This window comes from Trichoplusia ni, chromosome 12, assembly GCF_003590095.1.
Source record: "Trichoplusia ni isolate ovarian cell line Hi5 chromosome 12, tn1, whole genome shotgun sequence".
Taxonomy (NCBI): Eukaryota; Metazoa; Arthropoda; class Insecta; order Lepidoptera; family Noctuidae; genus Trichoplusia; species Trichoplusia ni.
This window is the reverse complement of record NC_039489.1, coordinates 871,965-891,628: the sequence shown is the minus strand read 5'-3', so window position 1 is coordinate 891,628 and position 19,664 is coordinate 871,965. Positions and strand designations below refer to the sequence as shown.

The 19,664-nt window shown below is 34.2% G+C and overlaps 1 protein-coding gene across 4 annotated transcripts in view; it reads right to left on the bottom strand.

The window, feature by feature from the left end:
- Window positions 1–19,664, bottom strand: part of LOC113499262 (atrial natriuretic peptide receptor 1-like) — a 248,038-nt gene that overhangs the window by 26,621 nt on the left and 201,753 nt on the right. The window contains exons 2-8 of one of the 4 annotated variants that reach the window (XM_026879669.1): window positions 17,537–18,468; window positions 17,199–17,392; window positions 12,638–12,860; window positions 8,482–8,596; window positions 7,391–7,538; window positions 6,693–6,891; window positions 5,869–5,960 (exon numbers count right to left, since the gene is read on the bottom strand). In XM_026879669.1, coding sequence (XP_026735470.1) covers window positions 5,869–5,960; window positions 6,693–6,891; window positions 7,391–7,538; window positions 8,482–8,596; window positions 12,638–12,860; window positions 17,199–17,392; window positions 17,537–18,404 — 1,839 coding nt within the window. In that variant the 5' untranslated portion in view covers window positions 18,405–18,468. Of the gene's footprint in view, window positions 1–5,868; window positions 5,961–6,692; window positions 6,892–7,390; window positions 7,539–8,481; window positions 8,597–12,637; window positions 12,861–17,198; window positions 17,393–17,536; window positions 19,141–19,664 lie in introns of those variants that run through there. The other 3 variants (XM_026879668.1, XM_026879671.1, XM_026879670.1) reach the window with 3 other exon arrangements.

Genomic DNA, 19,664 nt, shown 5'->3' with positions numbered 1-19,664 from the left:
ATTGGGTAACATACGAACTGTCGCTTTCGGTTTTGCCCGCTTGAAAGTCTGTTATAGTTATAGCTGCAAAAAACCCTGCTAAGAGGATGTCGAATAAAAGTAATATTTGTGTTGTGAAATAATGGGTGGAATTCTTTGGTAGCTCATAAATATTACGCAGGCAAAACTGCGTGTAAAAGTTAGTTGTAATATTAATCAACATAATCGCACACAAATCGTATACATTTTAGTAACGCGATTACTTGACTGACAAAATAAATGTCGTGGGTGGATGTGACGTCAAACGTTCTGACTTTCAATGATCGCAGGATTTGTAGGGACGAAATGAATATAAAAACCCGCCTAAGTAATAATGTGACTTTGAAAAGGTATTGTTTAGTTTTGTAAATGCACTTATACGAGCGGAACAAAATTGAAAAATACGTAGGTATCTTTTATTATTACTCATAAAGTCCCTGGAAAATATTTAGAAACAAAACTTCTTGACGAAAGTCTTCATCCCTATTGGTAAATGGTTAGGAAACTTGCATTACAAAAAGTTAATTTTGTAATCTGAATGAACCCACTATTGAATAGATGCGTTTACCAGTGCTCATTCCTTCCTCATTTAAAGGAGGTCGTTACCAGAAATGATAAAATTTAATTGAGAAAATATCACAAAACCAAGCAATTATACCAATAGCCTATTCTAGAACATTCAGCCGTGAAATAGCACATCCATTTCTGTTTGTAAACTAGATTCTTACTTCTATGGTCATTATTTGCTCCACCGTCAAGCAGGAATCTCGTTACGTTTCGATAAAGGTTGTTTGTTTTTTTGTTTGCTGACAATCTATACCTTATTGCTGAAGACATAACTTACATAATAAGCTCCTAGTTTTAAAGGCATTTCGTCCTAAGTTCCAACAGAGTTTATTTTTTGTTTTTAAAAACTCTATTCCGTTGACCGTTTTTTTACAACCTAATCATGTTTTAGAGAATCCTTGAGAACTAAATTACTTGAAATCTTTTTTGTAATTTAATATTCTAATGCCTACAGTATTTTTACTAAGGCTTATATTAAATTTGCTTTGATTATTTCACATTTTATTTTAGGTCCATTCCTAGAAAATGTTAGCACTTAACAATTTTTCTTGTATTAAATTACAACGTCTCTTTTTGAACCAGGTTCTGAGACCTTTTCTACGGCACTCTGATTATTCGATTAGTTTTCCTTGAAATTTTAAGTACTTGGAATTTGTACCGAAGTTCTTTAAGTATTCCAGATATCTTATTTGATTGCTTAATTTGGTTTGAAGATTACTTTAAGCCTTATTTTTTTATCTAGTAAGTTCGCATTTTTTCACATTTGCGTTCACGACTAAGGACAGTAAGCCTGTGTGTCTGTTCTACGCGTGCCGCAAGGAGATGTCAGCAAGTTCATTAGGGCTGATGCCTGCCGGGGCAGCGGGACTGTCTGTAAGGGTTACCGTGGCCCCGGTACACAAAGAGCAATGGAAGAAACATGGGTTGGTTTTAGACAGCAGGATACTGACACCGCTCAACCCAAAGAAGAAGGAGTCAATTGATGTATTCCCATCGGATAAAAAGGTCACGATTAAGGAGTCTGGTTGGGTCCGCAACTAGTCGGCCAACCCCGATAAATAGGCGTGGGTGAACCGTTTTATATTTTACAATGTACTTATGGGAAACATAAATAATCAAATTAGATTGCACGGATAGCTAAACCCACAGTGCGCGACGTGATGCGGGTTTGATCCCCGCGTAGGGTAAGCATTTGTGGCATCTACGAACGCTTTTCCTGGGTCTGGGTGTCTTGGTGCACGTGAATTGAATGTTTATGAAAGCCCCGCGATTTATGCGAGAGTCGTTTTTAAAACTATACTAAAAAAAATGTATTTTCACGTGATCAAGAGATTTCATAATCTTCGATTATCGATCGCAAATAATATTATTTGTCTACGGAAAAATATTGAATTTATTTTTGGCTTGTAAAACAATACTCAGCCGTAATTAAGGCAAACCACATATTGGGGGGTTAAAATAATATAAAGAATGATTAACTTAATTACACTTCGAGACCGAACAGTTAATTTGATATTTTGTGTATTAATGATATCACAGCACATTACTTCAATATTATTGCATATAATTCAATTAATATTATCCAATTACAATGGGTTTATTCAAATCAATATGCGTGGTCGACCGTTAAAACATGGCGCGTTAACAATGATTGTATAATTTAATGAAATTGTCACGTTATACTAATGTTGATTTTACTGCATTAATCATGGAGGTAATGAAATATCTATTATTTGTAACAATATGGCTTATCAAACCATATTTTGTTATAAAATGTCTTGTTTCTTAATGACTTCAATCTGCCAGCTAATGGTTTAATACCATTTGTCATTCAGTTTATTACTCTCTTTTAAGCGCTAATTTTTTGAAGTTTCTGTTCTTTATTATTCTAACTTTGAGATATCACAAAGGTAAACATGCTGATTAAACCTGGATTCCAAATATTGGAATCTGAAATCGACAACCCCTAGTAAGCTTGCGTGGTGATCAAATATTCAAACCAAGACTCCTTTGCTTAGCTGTGGGACCTATATTGGCTTGGATATGTTTTTTATTGATATCGCTAAAATAATTTGTCCTTTTGTGATTTTAGATCTATTAAAATTAATTACATTTACTTGAAAAAAACAACTCCCGCGCTAAGAATTTTAATTCTTGTGCAAACAATCAAGTAGAAACAGTCAAGTCACAGTAACAAAGACGCGAAACGAAACCGCAACACGTCGCGCACTGTGGTGAGTGAGTAAAATATACGTTTTTCATTCAGATGGAGGAACCAAAGAAGGAACAGCCCAGCGATCTATACACCATTAAAGAAAAAAAAAAAATACAGTCGAATTGAGAACCTCCTCCTTTTTTTGAAGTCGGTTAAAAATACATTCGTAAACTATTCTAAATTTAATACGGTTTTATCATCAGCAATATGTAACATCAAAATTATTTAAAAAAATAACTTAATTAATTCATTTACATAGCCTTACATGGACGTCTATTGAAGAAACAACTACTGGTTTGTAAAAACACATCAGTCACTCCAAACCTCTGGTGAAAACATACAAGAACAAAAAATGTACACGTGCCAAACATTTACAATGAAACGCATTCAAAATTCACAAGATTCCCGCCCTAACCGCAGCGCTTTTCCAGTTTGAACGTAATCCGGTTATAACCGCACGAGCCTCATTAGCCTTAACAATACTTCGATATATTAAACCTGCCACTTAACAAAGGCCTGACTTAACTAAAGGGACGAAGGGTCAGCCTCGAGGTGTGTTTACTTTAAATAACTTTAAGTGCCCTTTGAAGTAAAGAAAATTTTCACTTTTTCTTGAAATTCGTTAATTGAAGGATGTCAGGAAAATTGAAGATATTTTTATACATTTCCGATTTTATTTTCGTAGCCCCAGAAGAACGGCAAATGTAAATCGAAATCAAATAATTGTACACATTTAATTTAATTATTTACTGTTCATTAGGTAACTTAATAAGCTTGAAACCTAAAGTACATATAGAACGCACTAAGCATCAATTTTCCGCATGTCACTGAAAATTACTAGTGCAAAGTAAATCTCATTAGTTAATTAATTTGCCAACTGTACAATTACATCGTAAAGTCGGAAACAGAAGTAAATTCTATCAGAATAACAAGCCTATTTCATCCAGTCAAAATAGAAAATAAATTATTCAAATTAGGCTAATACGTAGCACTTTTCTAAATCAAATTACTTGTAATTTTCAGACCAACGCTTCTGAAGTGCTCGCTGCGAGAGAAGAAAAGGCGCAACGAACTCCTTTTCAAACCTCGTGTTGAAACTGCTGTTGCAAACTCTGTCTTTCCTTTTACGATACATGACACACTTCAATAATTATACGAATTCATCCGTTAAAAATGTAGCATAAGAATCAAATTTCTACCAAAAACTTGCTAAACTGAATATTACAGATATTTTGGTATAACGTACATCAGCGTTTGTTTATCGACTTTTGCCGTTGACTGTAGCCTTTGAAGCAAACACACTGTATATTTAGTTAGTCCCCCAATGTATGCGTTGCAATAGAGAGTTTTAAACAAAGCACTCTCCTCTCTATAGGCTCGAGTTGATACGGGAACAATCCCTTTTCAAATCGCTGCTACGATATTGTGTGCTATGAACGTAAAGAGGTTTTATCAGTAATATAGCTCACTATACTTCCCACGTAAAGAAACATGACATAGATGAAGTTAATTGCATACTTCGTAATGCAAAGAATTTGTAGTCTTAAGAATTTAGACTAATCAGTCAGGCATTACATACGTACGTCAGTACAGGTCAGCACATATGTATGAATGCTTAGAGTTGCTTTAAAGCAATAATTACACAATTACATAAATTACAATTTTAAAACAAAAAAACAAGGCAAATTTTGTTAAGATTTTGATTTAAATAAATATTGAGTTTGAAACAGAGGAGTACGTACGTAGCTTTATCAAAATCCTGCTATTCTCCAACAATTCACTATAAGTTTTAGAGTCGAAAATAAAACCCACTTAATATCAACAGAACTAACAAAAAGGTCAGTTAACCACGCCTGACTTTTACTTTTCAATAAAAGAAAATCTTCAATGTTTTCATATAATAAAACTTCTATCATAATTTGAGCCCCTCGAAATATTGAGCAAAGCAAATGTTATAATACCACAAGTGTATTTCCCAAAATCACATCGTTGCCTTCCAAGAAATCAAAATTAGACTCCATCCATGCACCTTCTATTTTCCATCCTCAATTCTTCGTATATGCTTGAAGAATTTTGGAATCTTTGTCATCTACTGAATAATTAGATTGCACTAAATTAACATTTTTCCTGTAGCTAAGTATGATAGGAATTCTTGAGTAAATATCCCCGTTTTGAAACCTGAGAAGAACCTCCTTGTTGAAACTGGGTCTATATTCCAAAGCCTTTAATCAAAAGCGCTTGTGCGATCGCAGAAATGTAATTGAATTGGATAATCTTTACCAGTTAGATGGTTTCCCAGAATCTCTTCTGGAATACAATGCTCTTTGCTTTGGTTTCATTTCTGACGATAAGTTATTTGCTACTGAAAATTAAGATCCTCTTGGGTTGAATGTATCAACATGGACTTTCGTTTCCGTAGTTAAGAACTCTTTGCCTTCTTAGAAAATTAATCATTGGAACGCTTGCAAAACTCCTTTTTCTAAAACTACCTTTCCTATTTCACAAATGACTCGATAAAATAGTACATGTCAGTATTTTTTTTATTAACAATTTTATCCCCTACTACAGTCCTTGTACTACATGACTTCTGCAGACAGTAAATTATTTCTGATATGGGCTGCATTCGTAAGCCGTTAAATGTATAACATTGTGTAGTATTTGCCTTCCATCACCATTAGTATATCCATTGTTTAAGCCCCTAAACTCCTAAGTACGGGGGTTTAAAGTAATACCTTGAAATAACATTCCTCTTTTTCGTGTATTTACTATTCCTTATTGAGATATTTTTTACGTCTTCTCGACCATTTTAATTCCTATTAATAGCTGCGAACTTTGAATCTAGTCACTGCTGTCACAATTTCGTTAAACATGCTTTTAAACAGAGTTACTAAAGTGGTTAATTTTTGGTATCATACTGCCTTTGTGATTGTCAAGTAGCTAAGTGTTGTTCTTACAGCTATGGATATGGGTTTAGGGTACTCTACTTTTTTAGACTAGAATAATATTATAATGGTCTTAATATGACATTAAGTATTATTTTAAACAAGAAGTATCTATTTGGAACTGACCTCAAACTTGCTGGTCACGGGATTCATGTCGAGCAGCGAATAGGAGGCCACGCGGTCGCCGTTGGAGTCTATTATCACTTCTCCTGTTATACCTGCAGAAAAATAATAAAATTATCGTATTGTTTGAAAACTAACACTGCACTGCTCATAGGAGGGTCTTGTTTACATGATGTCAGCTTATGTGTTCAATTAGGTGAATAAGAAACCCAGGAAAACCTTCGGTATCTACACTTTTAGAAAATTGTCATCTTTCGGTTTTTTTTTTCAAACCATCCAGTTGGTATATAACCTTTTATTTATCGTACAAAGAGATACAACTATATTGTTCTACTCCAGTACATCGAAAGAGGTAACTCCTGAATACGACTGCCCAAAGTTCACCTCCTGACAAACTACCTTACTCTATATTAAGTACGTAACTTTGTAAATAGGACCTTTAAGACGGACTAGCCTTGCCCCAACCCGAGGTAACATAATGGGCAACATGTAAACTGCTTGGAGTTACGACAAGGTATCCTCGTAAAACAGTAGGTACATGCCGTGATTCAGGTAACGAGCTTGTTTCATATTGCACAAAAAAGGGGAAAATTCTCATTTCCCAGTTACCTATAAATTCCTTTTGGGCTGCCTAAATATTCAGGTTTTATTTCCCATAAAATCTTTTTTTTATCCCCAATAAATCCAAGTATTTGTAAAATTCATCAGAGGCTTTATTATTACGGATTTAATTATTTTTCAGAAAATAAATAACCACTTGATTCGATTACAACCTCAACAGTCAATAATTCTATCAAAATATAAATGAAATGGGAAGTACAACATACCTTGGAAAGTTCTATTCCACATTTTTCTAATAACCGCAGCGCCATCTAGTGGTCCTCCTGCGTATTCAGCCTCGCGTAGCGTATCGTTGAGTGCAAGCGCGTAGAGGAGTACAGCGTCGTAGAATGCTGCTACGAACGTAGACACCACCTCGCCTTTACCGAATGTGTAGTTGTACTTCGTAGCAGCCAAGTCCTTAACCTGCACGAGCATCAGTGGTTCAATATTAAGGACTTACTCAAAACATGCATTCAAATTATTTCCAAATACGTTCAGAATCTGAGGTACCAATTAAATCTCTTTAGAATATTTCTAACGATACTGCTAGAAGAATTCTATTGAACAAGTTATTGACAGGTTATTGAACTCAAAGATTTGTTGCAATGCTTAAACATGATAACTACGTATTTTCAATCTACCACTCATAATCCAGCCACCATTTTTTATAAGGATCGCGCTCCTTCAAATACTTCGATAGGGCAATACCTCTATCAAGTAGAGTCATTGAACCACTGCGCAACAATTTTTATCTAGCCCACTGTATCCCACTGCTGGGTAAAGGCCTCCCGCAAATCCTTCCACAATTGTCTGTTCTAGGCCTCATGGAACCAGACCGCGCGGTAAGCGTTAAAATGGTCACGCCACCGCTTCTTAGGACTCCCAGGGCAACAATACAATGACGTATTTCGAAATAATTTACCTGATCAGAGAACTCCAGATATTCTTTCTTCTCAGGGGCTGGGCTAGTCACTGTCAGCACTGCGCTGTACGCCCTCCGAGCGCGCTCATTTCTCTCATCAGTATCTCCTTCCACCTTCCAGGGTTCCTTCGATGAGGCCGATGCGAGGCTGCAAAACATTATTGTTGAGTATGACTCAGTAGTAGTTTGACAGCCAGTTTGACATGATACCTTTATTTTTGTTTGTCCACAAAATAATATCCATTAGATATATAAGGAACGGTTGGCACGGTCATAAATAAGATGAGTAACCAAATTTATTTTTCCGCATCGTACTTGAACTGTTTTTTAAATAAAATCTAGCTCTGTGCTAATAGTGCTAGCAGTAGATGATGTATAGCTGCAAAAATATTATAATTTTTAAACGAAGTCGGATAAAAGTAGCATATTTGTTAATCCAACGTTTTAGCTACCTCCGTATCAATTACAATTTCATCGAAATCAGACCAGCCATTTGGGCGTGAAAGAGCAACAAACATACACAGTCGATCATTCGAAATGATGTGAGTATATCTCAGCCAGATCATTACGTATAACATATTATTATACAGATCAGGCTTCCCTGAATCATAACAATGCGGCCTATTAGTAACATGTTGATTGGCAAATTGTTTGCTCGGACAAAGCAAACAATAATTCAATCTAAATGTAATTAAGTCTGTGTGTATTTGGTAACATCTCATGAAAGCTGCCCATCTTATGGAACCGAGTGCCTAAATAATATTTTGTCATTACCTCTTTTGGGGTTAGCAGACTGCTTATGATATCAAATACATATTTGAACATGACAAATTTGGATTTATTTTTGTATATTAAGGCTCTTTTTAGACCTTGCGTCGCAGAGGTTTCATTAACATTCGAACCAGACTTAGAACAAGTATTCGTGGACCTCAGTAACGCTTGTCCTACGCGACCATTGAACAAATATCACTGAAAAACGATGCAAAATATCGGGACGAATCGAACTCACGACCTCTGGTATAACAGTCAGGGTCACTATCCACTGGACCACCAAGCCAGTCGAAGATGCATATAATTCAAGTGAAACTTACTTAGAGAACAGTTCGATATTGAAGAACACGTATTCCCCGGATGACACCATGTTGAGGTCGTCAGCTGCTAACATGATCTCCCGGACTGTAGCCGGGTTGGCGCACACCACTACAACTGTAACAAGCAATATCGTTTGTAAAAGATGTAGGGAAAATGTTATGAAGTACAATATAGTTTGTAACAATTATTTTACATCTCTATTTATTCATCTTCATCCATTTTATTTTACTAAGAGTTTCATCTATAATATATCTGCTGCATTATTCGTAATGGGTCATGTAAAGGTTTACAAAGGAAAAATAACCAAATCGTCATCAACTCTGATGAAAATTCAATTTTTTTTTGTGTTATCATGCCAAGCCAGCAATACGCATATTTCTGAAAAAAAAATCTTACATACATCAAATATCATTTTAAAATTATTCCAAGACGGAATTTCCTTGTTTCTTTAGTCATCGTGGCAAAAGAACATTTAAGAACAATAAAAGCCTCGAAAGCGTCTCACGCACACAGACAAAGGCTTTGGCACGCGCCGCACTCATTGCGCAATCAATCAAAAACCTCGAATCAATTTTATACAATTTTTAGGGTTCCGTAGCCAAGGGACAAAAAACGTATAGCTAGCTCCGCCGTTTATATGTCCACATCATGAACTGTAGACAGTTGTAATTATTTATTTCTTTCGCCGATAAAATGACTAACAGAAAAAGTGATTAAGCAGCAGTAGGTCAGTTCATATAATTAATGGGTGACCAATTTCTTTTGCTTTAAACGTATATTCAATTATTTTTTTCTTGAGTTCAGGTAAATAGTACAACATTTGACATAAGAGAGATAATTATACTCCCAATAAATTATTGAATAAAATAAAATTACCGTAGCAGCTTAAAAAAAATTATACACAACAATATTTGGTTTTCACGAGATAATTATTGTAATTTGACAAGAACAATGAAATCAGAATAAAATTAACTGAAATTATTACAAACGAAAATATATAAGTATATTTGTACACACTCTCTATATACACAAACTTGATAGTACACGAGTACCAAAAAACGCACATTGAAACGTATATTTTCGATGGTTGAAATAATAAACATTTCTCGCAATAAAAAAGGATCATTTATAAAGGTTTGCAACCCCTTTTGCCTTCAACAACAGACCGAGATCAAAAGTCCTTTGCTAAGTTTCGCTTTACTCTCAATTTCGCGAAACATATGTATGTGTCAACCTTTGAAGAGGAAATTGTTTAATATCGCTATTATGAAACGGCAATTCAAAATGTCCCTGTAGAAAATATTTCATATGTTCACAATGGTTAATATTACAAACGAAATGAAGTGAAAATATTTAAGTAAGATTATTTTATTGCCAGCTGTAATATTCAGAACCTTGGTCTCGTTTACGATGTTTTGAAATCGACGTAGACTTTGATACTAAAGAGAATGGAATATGACAATGGAAGAGAAGGAGATTGAAATATATAATGTAAAAGAGTAAGAAATAACGTGTTCAGATGGCAAGATCTTTTAATGAAATGAGGCCGAATTATTGGAAACAACACACGCAGATGAGATTGCACGGCTGGTTACAGATCTGCACTGTTAGAATAGTGTTTTGGCAAAACGTAATTTAACTCCAAGATAGCAACCAGGGGCTATTTTCGTAAAGACGTTACGAATTTATTGGATAAATGCATTTTGTTTGTCTGTAGCGGATTTCTTAAATTATAACTTAGTTTTAATTGTTTAATGTCTTGCTACAGATTTTGATGTTTAATTAGTATCGACGCTTTAATGCCAAAATGCTAGAATTATTAAATGATTTAAAGGTTTGCTCAGGCGTCAGCTCATGAAGAACTAGCCCGGTTACGGCCGAAACTAGTTATTCAATCCCGATAAATAAGGGTGACTAAACTATTGCATTTAATAATAAACCATCCTCATGTAAGTTACTATTAGATGAAATAAAATTGTAGAACTTACACGTGGATTTTTAATTTAAATTAACTACGTATCATAGTCCTCATATATTATTCATGATAACACATTTTACATCATTAAACGAGCTGAATCGAATACCTCATTTATTCTGCACGTTCAAAGCAATCAATCTTCAAAGATTCATACATTCGTGGATGCAACAGACATTTAAAATTCAAGTTGTATCGTGGGCTTGATCTGCGACATACGGATCCATCGACGATATACGAGAAACAGATGACGAAAATAAGGATAGAAGCAAAAATGAATGTAAAATAAAAATGCTATAGTATATTTCTGATTTCTTATTACAATTAAAGTATTGTATTGTACTGTACCTAATATGTATTTATTTTAAGTATCGTGTAAACGTGTTGTTCCGTATAATTTTATAAAATAATTTCTAGCAGATAGTTTGTTACGGAATTTCAAATTATTAAAAATGTTTTCGTCAAAAAAGAAGGCACACTGCTCTATAAACAACACAAAATTAAAAAAATATTTGGTCTGCTGCAGGTGTAATTAAAATAGCGATAAGGTTGGCATTTGCAGCTGCAAAAATATTTTGGCAGGGAAAAATCATCCCGATGTTTTACGATAAGTCACTTACTTTGGCGATCATACATAATCTAAGCAAAAAAACTATACTGCAATTTAATTATAACGCGTCAGTAAAAATATTTTTATTAATAAATTAAATATTTAAAAAAAAATTAAGGCTGTCTCGAAGAATAACATTTTCGATAAATGAATTTCATATTTAAATTCGAAATATTTACATCTTTGTATTAATCAAAAAGGCAGAAAATACAGAATGAATATACTCGTATTTGAGAAATGTTTCAAAATTTTACCAGAATTTTTGTTATCAGAGGCTTGCAAGCAAGCGAAGCCTACCGCCAGGTCTTAGGGTATAATGTTGTATTTGTTGAAAAGAGACAACGCTAGGCGACATAGAACATCGTCTCTCTTCCACAATTTCAACAGTATACGTTAAGATCTTTTGGTAGGGACTCCGAGTATGTCGCAGCGGTAACGGCGCGGAATTTTTGCACCATTAGAGTTTTCCATTAAGCTCAGAATTTAGTACAGGTCACAAATCGTGGAAGATATAAAAATAATGGTCCTGAAAATATGGGGTCAAAGATTTTGTCGATCAGGGTTATAAATTTATGCTATAATCTAGATTAGTCTTACTGACTAACTTTTAGTACTCAGTTTGAGATTGTTTGATGCATTTCTGTGCTTAATTTGGTCTCTCATGGAACAAGACTGTTACCGTTATAGAATCGAGATGCTTCGGGTTTTCTTGTATCGTGTTACCTTATTTCCATAATCGCTACAGTCTCATTCCAGAGTCGAATTCAATATAGTACTTTACATAAATTATAAATAAACCAGTAATGTCCAAAGTCGAGAGCAATTTGTCGTTATCATAGAAAAAGTTGCGTGAAAAAGAATCATATCATAAGACAAAACAGTTTTCAAACAGACTACTGTCTACTCTATCCGCCTGCTGATAAACCATCTATCTAATTATATCAACAAGGACTCTAAGTCACTTCTCTATAATGTAAGTTGGGACAAAGCTGTCTTAAGTAACCTCTCGATCTCCTCCAACAGACACATTGTAAATTTTGCATCTTCGGTGTATAACAAAGATGCTCCGTCATATACAGCATTAATCCGGCTGAGCTTATAACGAGTCCTGTAGCATCTAAGCCTTGAGAGCAAGAGGATAGAAACCAGACGAGGGATTAGATCGCCGAGTGCATGCGAGGGTTAAATTATATCTGGATTGTACTAGATATAATCTAAACTATCGTATTGCAAACAAAAACGTACGAGAATTATTTTCGTATTCATTTTGATTTTAGCGTTGGTAAAGCTTCATTGTTACATTTTGTAAAATAATTATTCAATTTGGGTAATTATACCACCATTTATTACATTATAAATTACCTTAGGAAAGAGCATAAAAAGTATAAATATATAATACGAAATAATGTTGTTAAAAACCGTATAGGTACCGTAATATTAAACCAAAAAAAAAACTAATATCCATCACCGAAGCTCCGCGTGTTAATCAAAAAATACAAATTGTAATTTGTTATTAATTATTTATTTTTCATAAAAGCTTAATTAGTCATAAAACCTCTTCAATACTTACTTCTGGTTGTCAAAGACAACTTTTGTATCAATTCTTTGAGTCGTGTTGTGGTTGTATTGGTTTCGTCGAAGTTGTGAGTTCTGTGGGTGATGTCGGCGTCCGCATTTTTCTTGCTTAGAACCGTCAAGACAGCACTCAGAGTTAGAAAACAAGGACTGTTCCCTTTGCCAGAGGTAGGGTCATTGTTGTGGTACAACATCCCTATGCGTTGCCAATTGAACTCCTGAAACAATGAAACATTTGGGCTTTTAATTGCGGTTTTCAATAATCAAATTTTCTATTTATATAAAAAGTACATTATTAATTAGATGACTCATGTATGAGATATTATGCTAGTCGTTATTCGCGACTTAGGTCTTGTCAAATTGAGTAAAAATAACACATAAAAATATGATTTTAAACTGGAAGCATCAATTAAAAAAATCAGCATGAAATAAAAACAAAAGATGACCCACGAAAAGCATTTTATTTAAACATTCAGATACATACAATATCTAGAAAATAAAACATAATAAACAAAAGCTGTAACAGAATATACAACGACAAAAATATTCAGTAAAGAAAAGGTAACCTAACCTGCCTGAGAATAAAGTTGCTTTTACCAAAAATACGCAGCCCTTCACCTAAGCTAAGATGCTTTGATACTATGTTTTTGATAATTTACAACTGTAATTAAGGATGGAATCGACAGATTGCTAAATCGCAAAATCTGCTTAAATTATCAAATATCTATGAAGGTGTATTTTGCCATTCAAGTTCATCAAAATATTGGACCAAATTTATATTGTGTTATTTCACACGTATTCTGTTTTAAACTTCAATGGATTCATTAAGGCCGTTAAAATTACGTTATTCCGGGGACGTATGAGTTTCCTGAATAAAATAATAATGAATAATAAATTTTATGACTCAATTCACGCCCATTTTTGGCATCTGCGCAGAGAATGGTATTTGCAAGAAAGCATTTGTCATTTACTACGTAACACAGTTACCATCATAAGGAAACCCGGTATGTTTGAGATGTTTTTCAGGGTTTTTTAAGCCACGTCAAAGGCCTAAGGTTGTTTAAAACTCTGACGAAAGACCATACTAAGCAAAAATACGTACGTCATATAAACAACCAAAATTAGGCATATGTAAATTTGCTATAGCCACAAAGAATGCTTATAAAAAATAAAACGAGCATTCTTTGGGGATAGGTATAGCTAAATTTTCCTTAAACCACTTTTTACTGTCTAAATCCCAAGTTTAAATCTGTCCATTTTTGAATATGCGCTTCTCATCAAATATTGTGCAATATAGTCTCTATAAATAGTTTTATCACTGCTAGCTATATCGGAAAACAGGTTTAGGCAGACGAATCTGTGTTTAAGTTTTATTCACTCATAGCCTTTTTTTTACTACTCCCATAGTTATGAAACAAATCCTTTTATCAGTGGGTTATTACTATAATTAAATTGACATGCACAACGACGGCTCAGAACAAGTATTCATCGATCGCACAAATGCCATACACGAGAATCGAACCCCCTATACATCACTCACAGTTGGTTTGGATTAGATAACCGACTATCCATGATGTTATTAGGATATATTTTGAGATGTATTATTTATTTGGTCTCTCACCAGGAATACTTTGCCAAAAATTTTACACGTTTCACTCGGAATAATATATTTATCTGTAGTACTAGAAACGTTTTATAGAAAACAGGTTCAAATCTTTCAGCTTACAACTTTTTCCTATTTAATAACGCCATAAGAAAAGATGCCAGTGACCCGATTACAATTATTCTAGTAAGCAACGTCGAGAGTATGAAATTCTTAGAACTCACTAAGTGTGCTATTCGCATGCGGCGACTATATCACTATTATTTCAGTCTGATACTTGATTAAATATCGCATGATAAGGAATTTTCCGGGAATGAATACTCAGAGACAGAAAAGATAATAGTAGAAAAGAAGAACCTGCTTATAGCCTAATCCACAATTAGGAGTTTAGCTTCCGCGTAACCTTCGGATGACAGGTCTCTGTGATCGGGGAATGCTTGTTCTAAGTTATAACCAGACTTCGAACAAACACCTCTGTGTAAATAAATTGGAACAGCCTTAACCTAGCATAGTAGGGTAGTGACAAAATGTTGCAGAAATGACTCTTCATTTTAACAAGTCACGAGACTTAAGGCTTTTTTGTCATCGCAAATGATTCTTGCAATGTCACTAAGGTTGAGAGACTATTTCTTTATGAAAGGATTTATGACCCAGATTAATGCATTGTCAACCTTTTAAGATTTTAGTACAGTTTGTATGTAAAACTCTAAAACATCTTAGAAACTAAACAGATTTTTAACAAACGAAACTCCCTCAGACCGGTCAAATAGACACCCAATTTTAAAGTTCTGTGCAGGTAATGTTACTGGGTTCCATTGAAGATGCACGCTACACAAAACATGAACACATTTGCTTTTACGCTTGGTTTAGAATAGCGAACATTTGTCTGTTTTAGTGGCACATTAGTCAAGCGCTATTAATCTTTATTCCTTGTTACTTGTAACTAATTCTCGTTTATTTATTACTAAACTTTGCTCGTTATTAAGTTCAAACACGACAATAAGTTGTTCTTGAAAATTGTGTTTCACTTTTATTTTTGGTGTCGTTTGTAGAAACTTCTAATTTGTTTTTCCTCTTTGTTTTCAAACATATGTGAGATGGTACTGTTCTCGACTGTAATTTCATTGATAGGTTAATTTTAAGGCATTTTCTAAATATTTGAATTTGCCTAATTGCGTAATATTTAAGAAAACTTTTTTACATTTTGATCCCATAAGCTCATATAGACTCAAAACGAATATTGGCAATGGATAGCAAAAAATCCTTAAGATCAAATAGGTCAGATCGGGTTTAAGCTCTAAAACTCAATTAACTGAATGGTAATCACGAAGAAGATGGTAATACATAAAGATGTTATCGCTAGACCCATCTCGATTTAACAACCCACAAAGTTCGATCTTAGCGCAGAAGTCAAATCACGTATAAAAAACCTTTTGTATGGATGAAGCGCCCTGATTGGTGAGAATTATTGGATCTGACTTGGAATATCGATAGGACTGTTGTTATTTTTCTTGTTTTATCATCGATGTGTAATAAGCTCCCAGATTTTTTATTACTATCAACATTATCTGGTTTTTGTTTAGTAACTCGAATAAATCCTGCGAAATACGAAATGATTTCAAAATATTCTGGGTATTCTCGATTCATCATTTGTTATTGGTTTATTTATTTTTTACTAACATATAGGCATTCAATCATGTAATCGCATGAACTGAAGCAAAATTTAGTATATCACAACTTAAACACTTTTAAGCTTTCGGGTACCTTTACTTTGAGATAAAAGATTTAAATATTTGAAACTCGTTTTATCTATAGCGTCTTTCCATTTACTGCGGGCAGAATTCCAAATGACTTCACCACTAAGTGCATCAGCTCCACTCAGTCTGCAATCATTTGTCGGGCTTAAGACTTCACAAATAGAAATATGATCTATTTCGTCGGCATCTACCATTACCACTTTCAAGGATATTGGATTTAATTCTATTTCTATAAGTACGTCATTTTAATCTCTGTAAATTTCATCCTCATATTTTCAAAATACTTCATCTGTGATCTGGTTTCTATCAATACATATAGCACGATTGTTTTAAATGGTCTGGAAATTGAGTCATAATATCCCAGAAACTAAAACGCGATACAAACCATTAATACTGAAGCCATATTGTTAGAAACCATTAAACCACTTAAATGCTCATTCAATACGTATTGTGATTGAATACCCGTATTCAGTGATTTTGTCAAATTAGGATCTATATATAGTTGTGTCAAAAGCAAAGCCTCAAAGCTTCTCAAATAATTACGCTTCAATGGAGTTCTAAGAGTATTCCATTAAATTTCACTCACGTAGGGTTCAGGTAAATATTAATATTTGTAATAAGAATGGAGATAAGTAGCACGATCTCGAACGATTCCGAAATTATTAACCTTTACAAATACTTTATAAAGGTTATGTATTTATAGCACTCAGTTTGAATATTCAAAGTGAATAATTCTCATCTTTACACCTGAAATATTTAATTGTAATCAACGGTCACCTAATCTGGAACGGGAATAGAATTTTAATGAGTCCAAATTGATTAAAATTCTTTCCATGAATAACGATTTTGTGCTTCAATTGTATTTAAATGCCGGTTTTATTGCCGTAAGTGTATTTCTTAAACACCGATCAAATTTATTCATTAAATAGGCATTACTGTGTTTATTGTTATGTAAAAATAATTTGACAACTATAAAGAACATAAGGACATATATGGGATACTTGTATGAAAAATGATGATTTACCATTATCATTTAAGCGCTTCAAAGATAATGTCAGACATACAAAAAGTAACAAAAAAATTAAAGCGTAGAAATAAAAAATACTTAAGCGAACAAAAAATAAAACATCACGTAATAAAATAACGTCAACGATTTATACATTTACAACATTGATACATAATTCCCAACAATTTACCTCGAAAACTTTGCGGATCGCGATCCCGGCCTGAGTGTAGCTTCCCATCATTCTCGTCAACGTGCTGAATGTAGGCTGCTTGTACCCAAAAGCCTCAGCTTGAGCGCCAGCAGTGAGGACTGGGATGCCCCAAGGCCCCGCATACCTGGCCACTGGAGCTATCACATACTCACAACCCGGCCCGATAAACGCATCTGAAATGTAGGAAAGTGTGACTATTGTGCTCAGCGAATTTTTTTCCTTTCCAAGCTATGTTTTATGCATAAACTTTTTCAAAATCATCAATGTAAGAAGTAGTAAATTGAGAATAAATTTAGGATATTCAAATGAATGCTTACCAGCTGACTCATGCACGTAGAATTCGAAGGCAGCTAATGGTCCTTCTACAGAAGAACATTGCGTGTCTCTGTAGTCTACCCATATAGTCCAACCGGGCAATGGACCGTCAGGACTCGTTACTGCTGGTATTGCCATTTCCAAAATTGGCAACACTTTTGACAAGGAGAATATTTGAGTGGAATCAGCAGGCAACAAAACACCAAGCTTCACTATCTTGTCTTTAAACAGGTGTCTTTCTGGCCTCAAATTGAATTGGATATTTTTCACGAAGAATGGGTGTGAGGCGAGGTCGTGCGGATGACCTACGGCTCGAGAGTCATTGTTAAAGAAATCGGAGAACGGAAATAAATGCGGGAAATCTGTCGCGTTAGGTATTTCATCCCTATTTTTATAATAATCATAATACTTAAGGAAATCTTCAGCTTCTGGAGTCTCATCATTAATCTGCCGTTTGGTTGACGCACGGCCTTTACGGAAATTCTTTCCGTAAGCATTGTAGCCTTCATGCTTATGTCCATACCTGTGTTTTGGTTTTTCTCTTATCATTTCACGATCATACATACCTTCTTTATGTTTTTTACTATTAACATCACTTACACTAACATCACACGATATTATCACATTTATAACACATATATAGAAAATGAGGAATGAAATTAACATTGGCACTTTAAACCTTGGCGTTTTAAGCGCGTGTGTTTCAGCATTGTCCACAGGTTGACCAAGTTCTCCAAGAACTTCATTTGTTTTTTCTTCTGTGTTTCTAATTCGTCTCTTCCTGTTGTTTGCGCGGTTGGCATAAGGTTTCTTTTTGCACCTTAATGTCTTTGAATTTGGGAGAATCGAGTTAACGATCTCCTCTAACATTTTACTTTAAATTTTTGTCATTTTATTAGATTATTTTATGCATCGCATCGTGGCGTCTGTCAATCTATGAATATGTTACCAAAATTGAATGTGACGACCGTTTAAAAAAAACATGATTTTGAATAAATTCAATATTATGAATGGCTTGTTTTGATTCATAGTATTTTCTTAGAATAAGATACGTTAATCTAGGATATTTAGCTTGTCAAAGCGTGTCGCGCGGGTGTTTCTGAGTAACCGTAAGCCGTTATAAGTATAGTGTCCGATTTAAGACTAGTAAATTTTGAAGAATTATGCAAATTGCTATTCGGATAGACAGGATTTATGTGGTAATATTTATTGTTACGCAATAATTCATTACTTAAAACTTTGTTAAACATTTTTAAGACATTTTATATTACTTATTCAACGTTTACATTACTTGAGCTAAACCTAAACGATTGTCCAGACAACTACCTAGATTTTTGTCTAGACACAATTTAATGTGCAGTCCCGTTAAAGGAAAAGATTATAATCTGTTGGAACCGGTAACATTTTGGCAATATTTGTGATGTTTCGAAATTTTTGGGACCTGCGTAAACTTACCGGTTTAACTACATTTGAATTACATTTATTTTGAATGTGGATATTCTGTTTGATGTGGTTTGTATGTCTGTGCAACTCGATCCAAGGTTTAAATTAAATTCCTTGGAGCGGGAGTTGTTTTAAACAAAAACCAAAAAGTAGGTATACCTATACCAGCAATGGTTTACTTTATGCTGATAATAAAGTGAAATAACCGCTTTTCTAAACAATAATAATTACTTTTATAAAAGATACAACCAATAAATCAGCCGTAGTCAAGATACAATCAAATCTTGATGAAATCATGCCCATCGATTTCACACAAGTAATCTTAATATCCGCGTCTCAAAGAAATAAATTGATTCTCAATATTGACGTGGGAGTTAATATCAAAGATTTGTGTCCCGTGTATAATGAAGACTTACGGTGTTGATACACTTAAACATTTGGCTGGCCTATTTGTCTACATAGTGCTAGTCACCCTGACTAGTGGGTTCAATTCCCACTCAGGACAAATGTTTGTGTGATGAGAATGATCATTTGCCATGTGTCTTTGTGTAATCTATATCTATATCTATATCTATACTAATATATAAAGCTGAAAAGTTTGTTTGTTTGTTTGTTTGAACGCGCTAATCGCAGACACTACTGGTCCGAATTGAAAAATTCTTTTTTTGTTGAATAGACTATCCATCG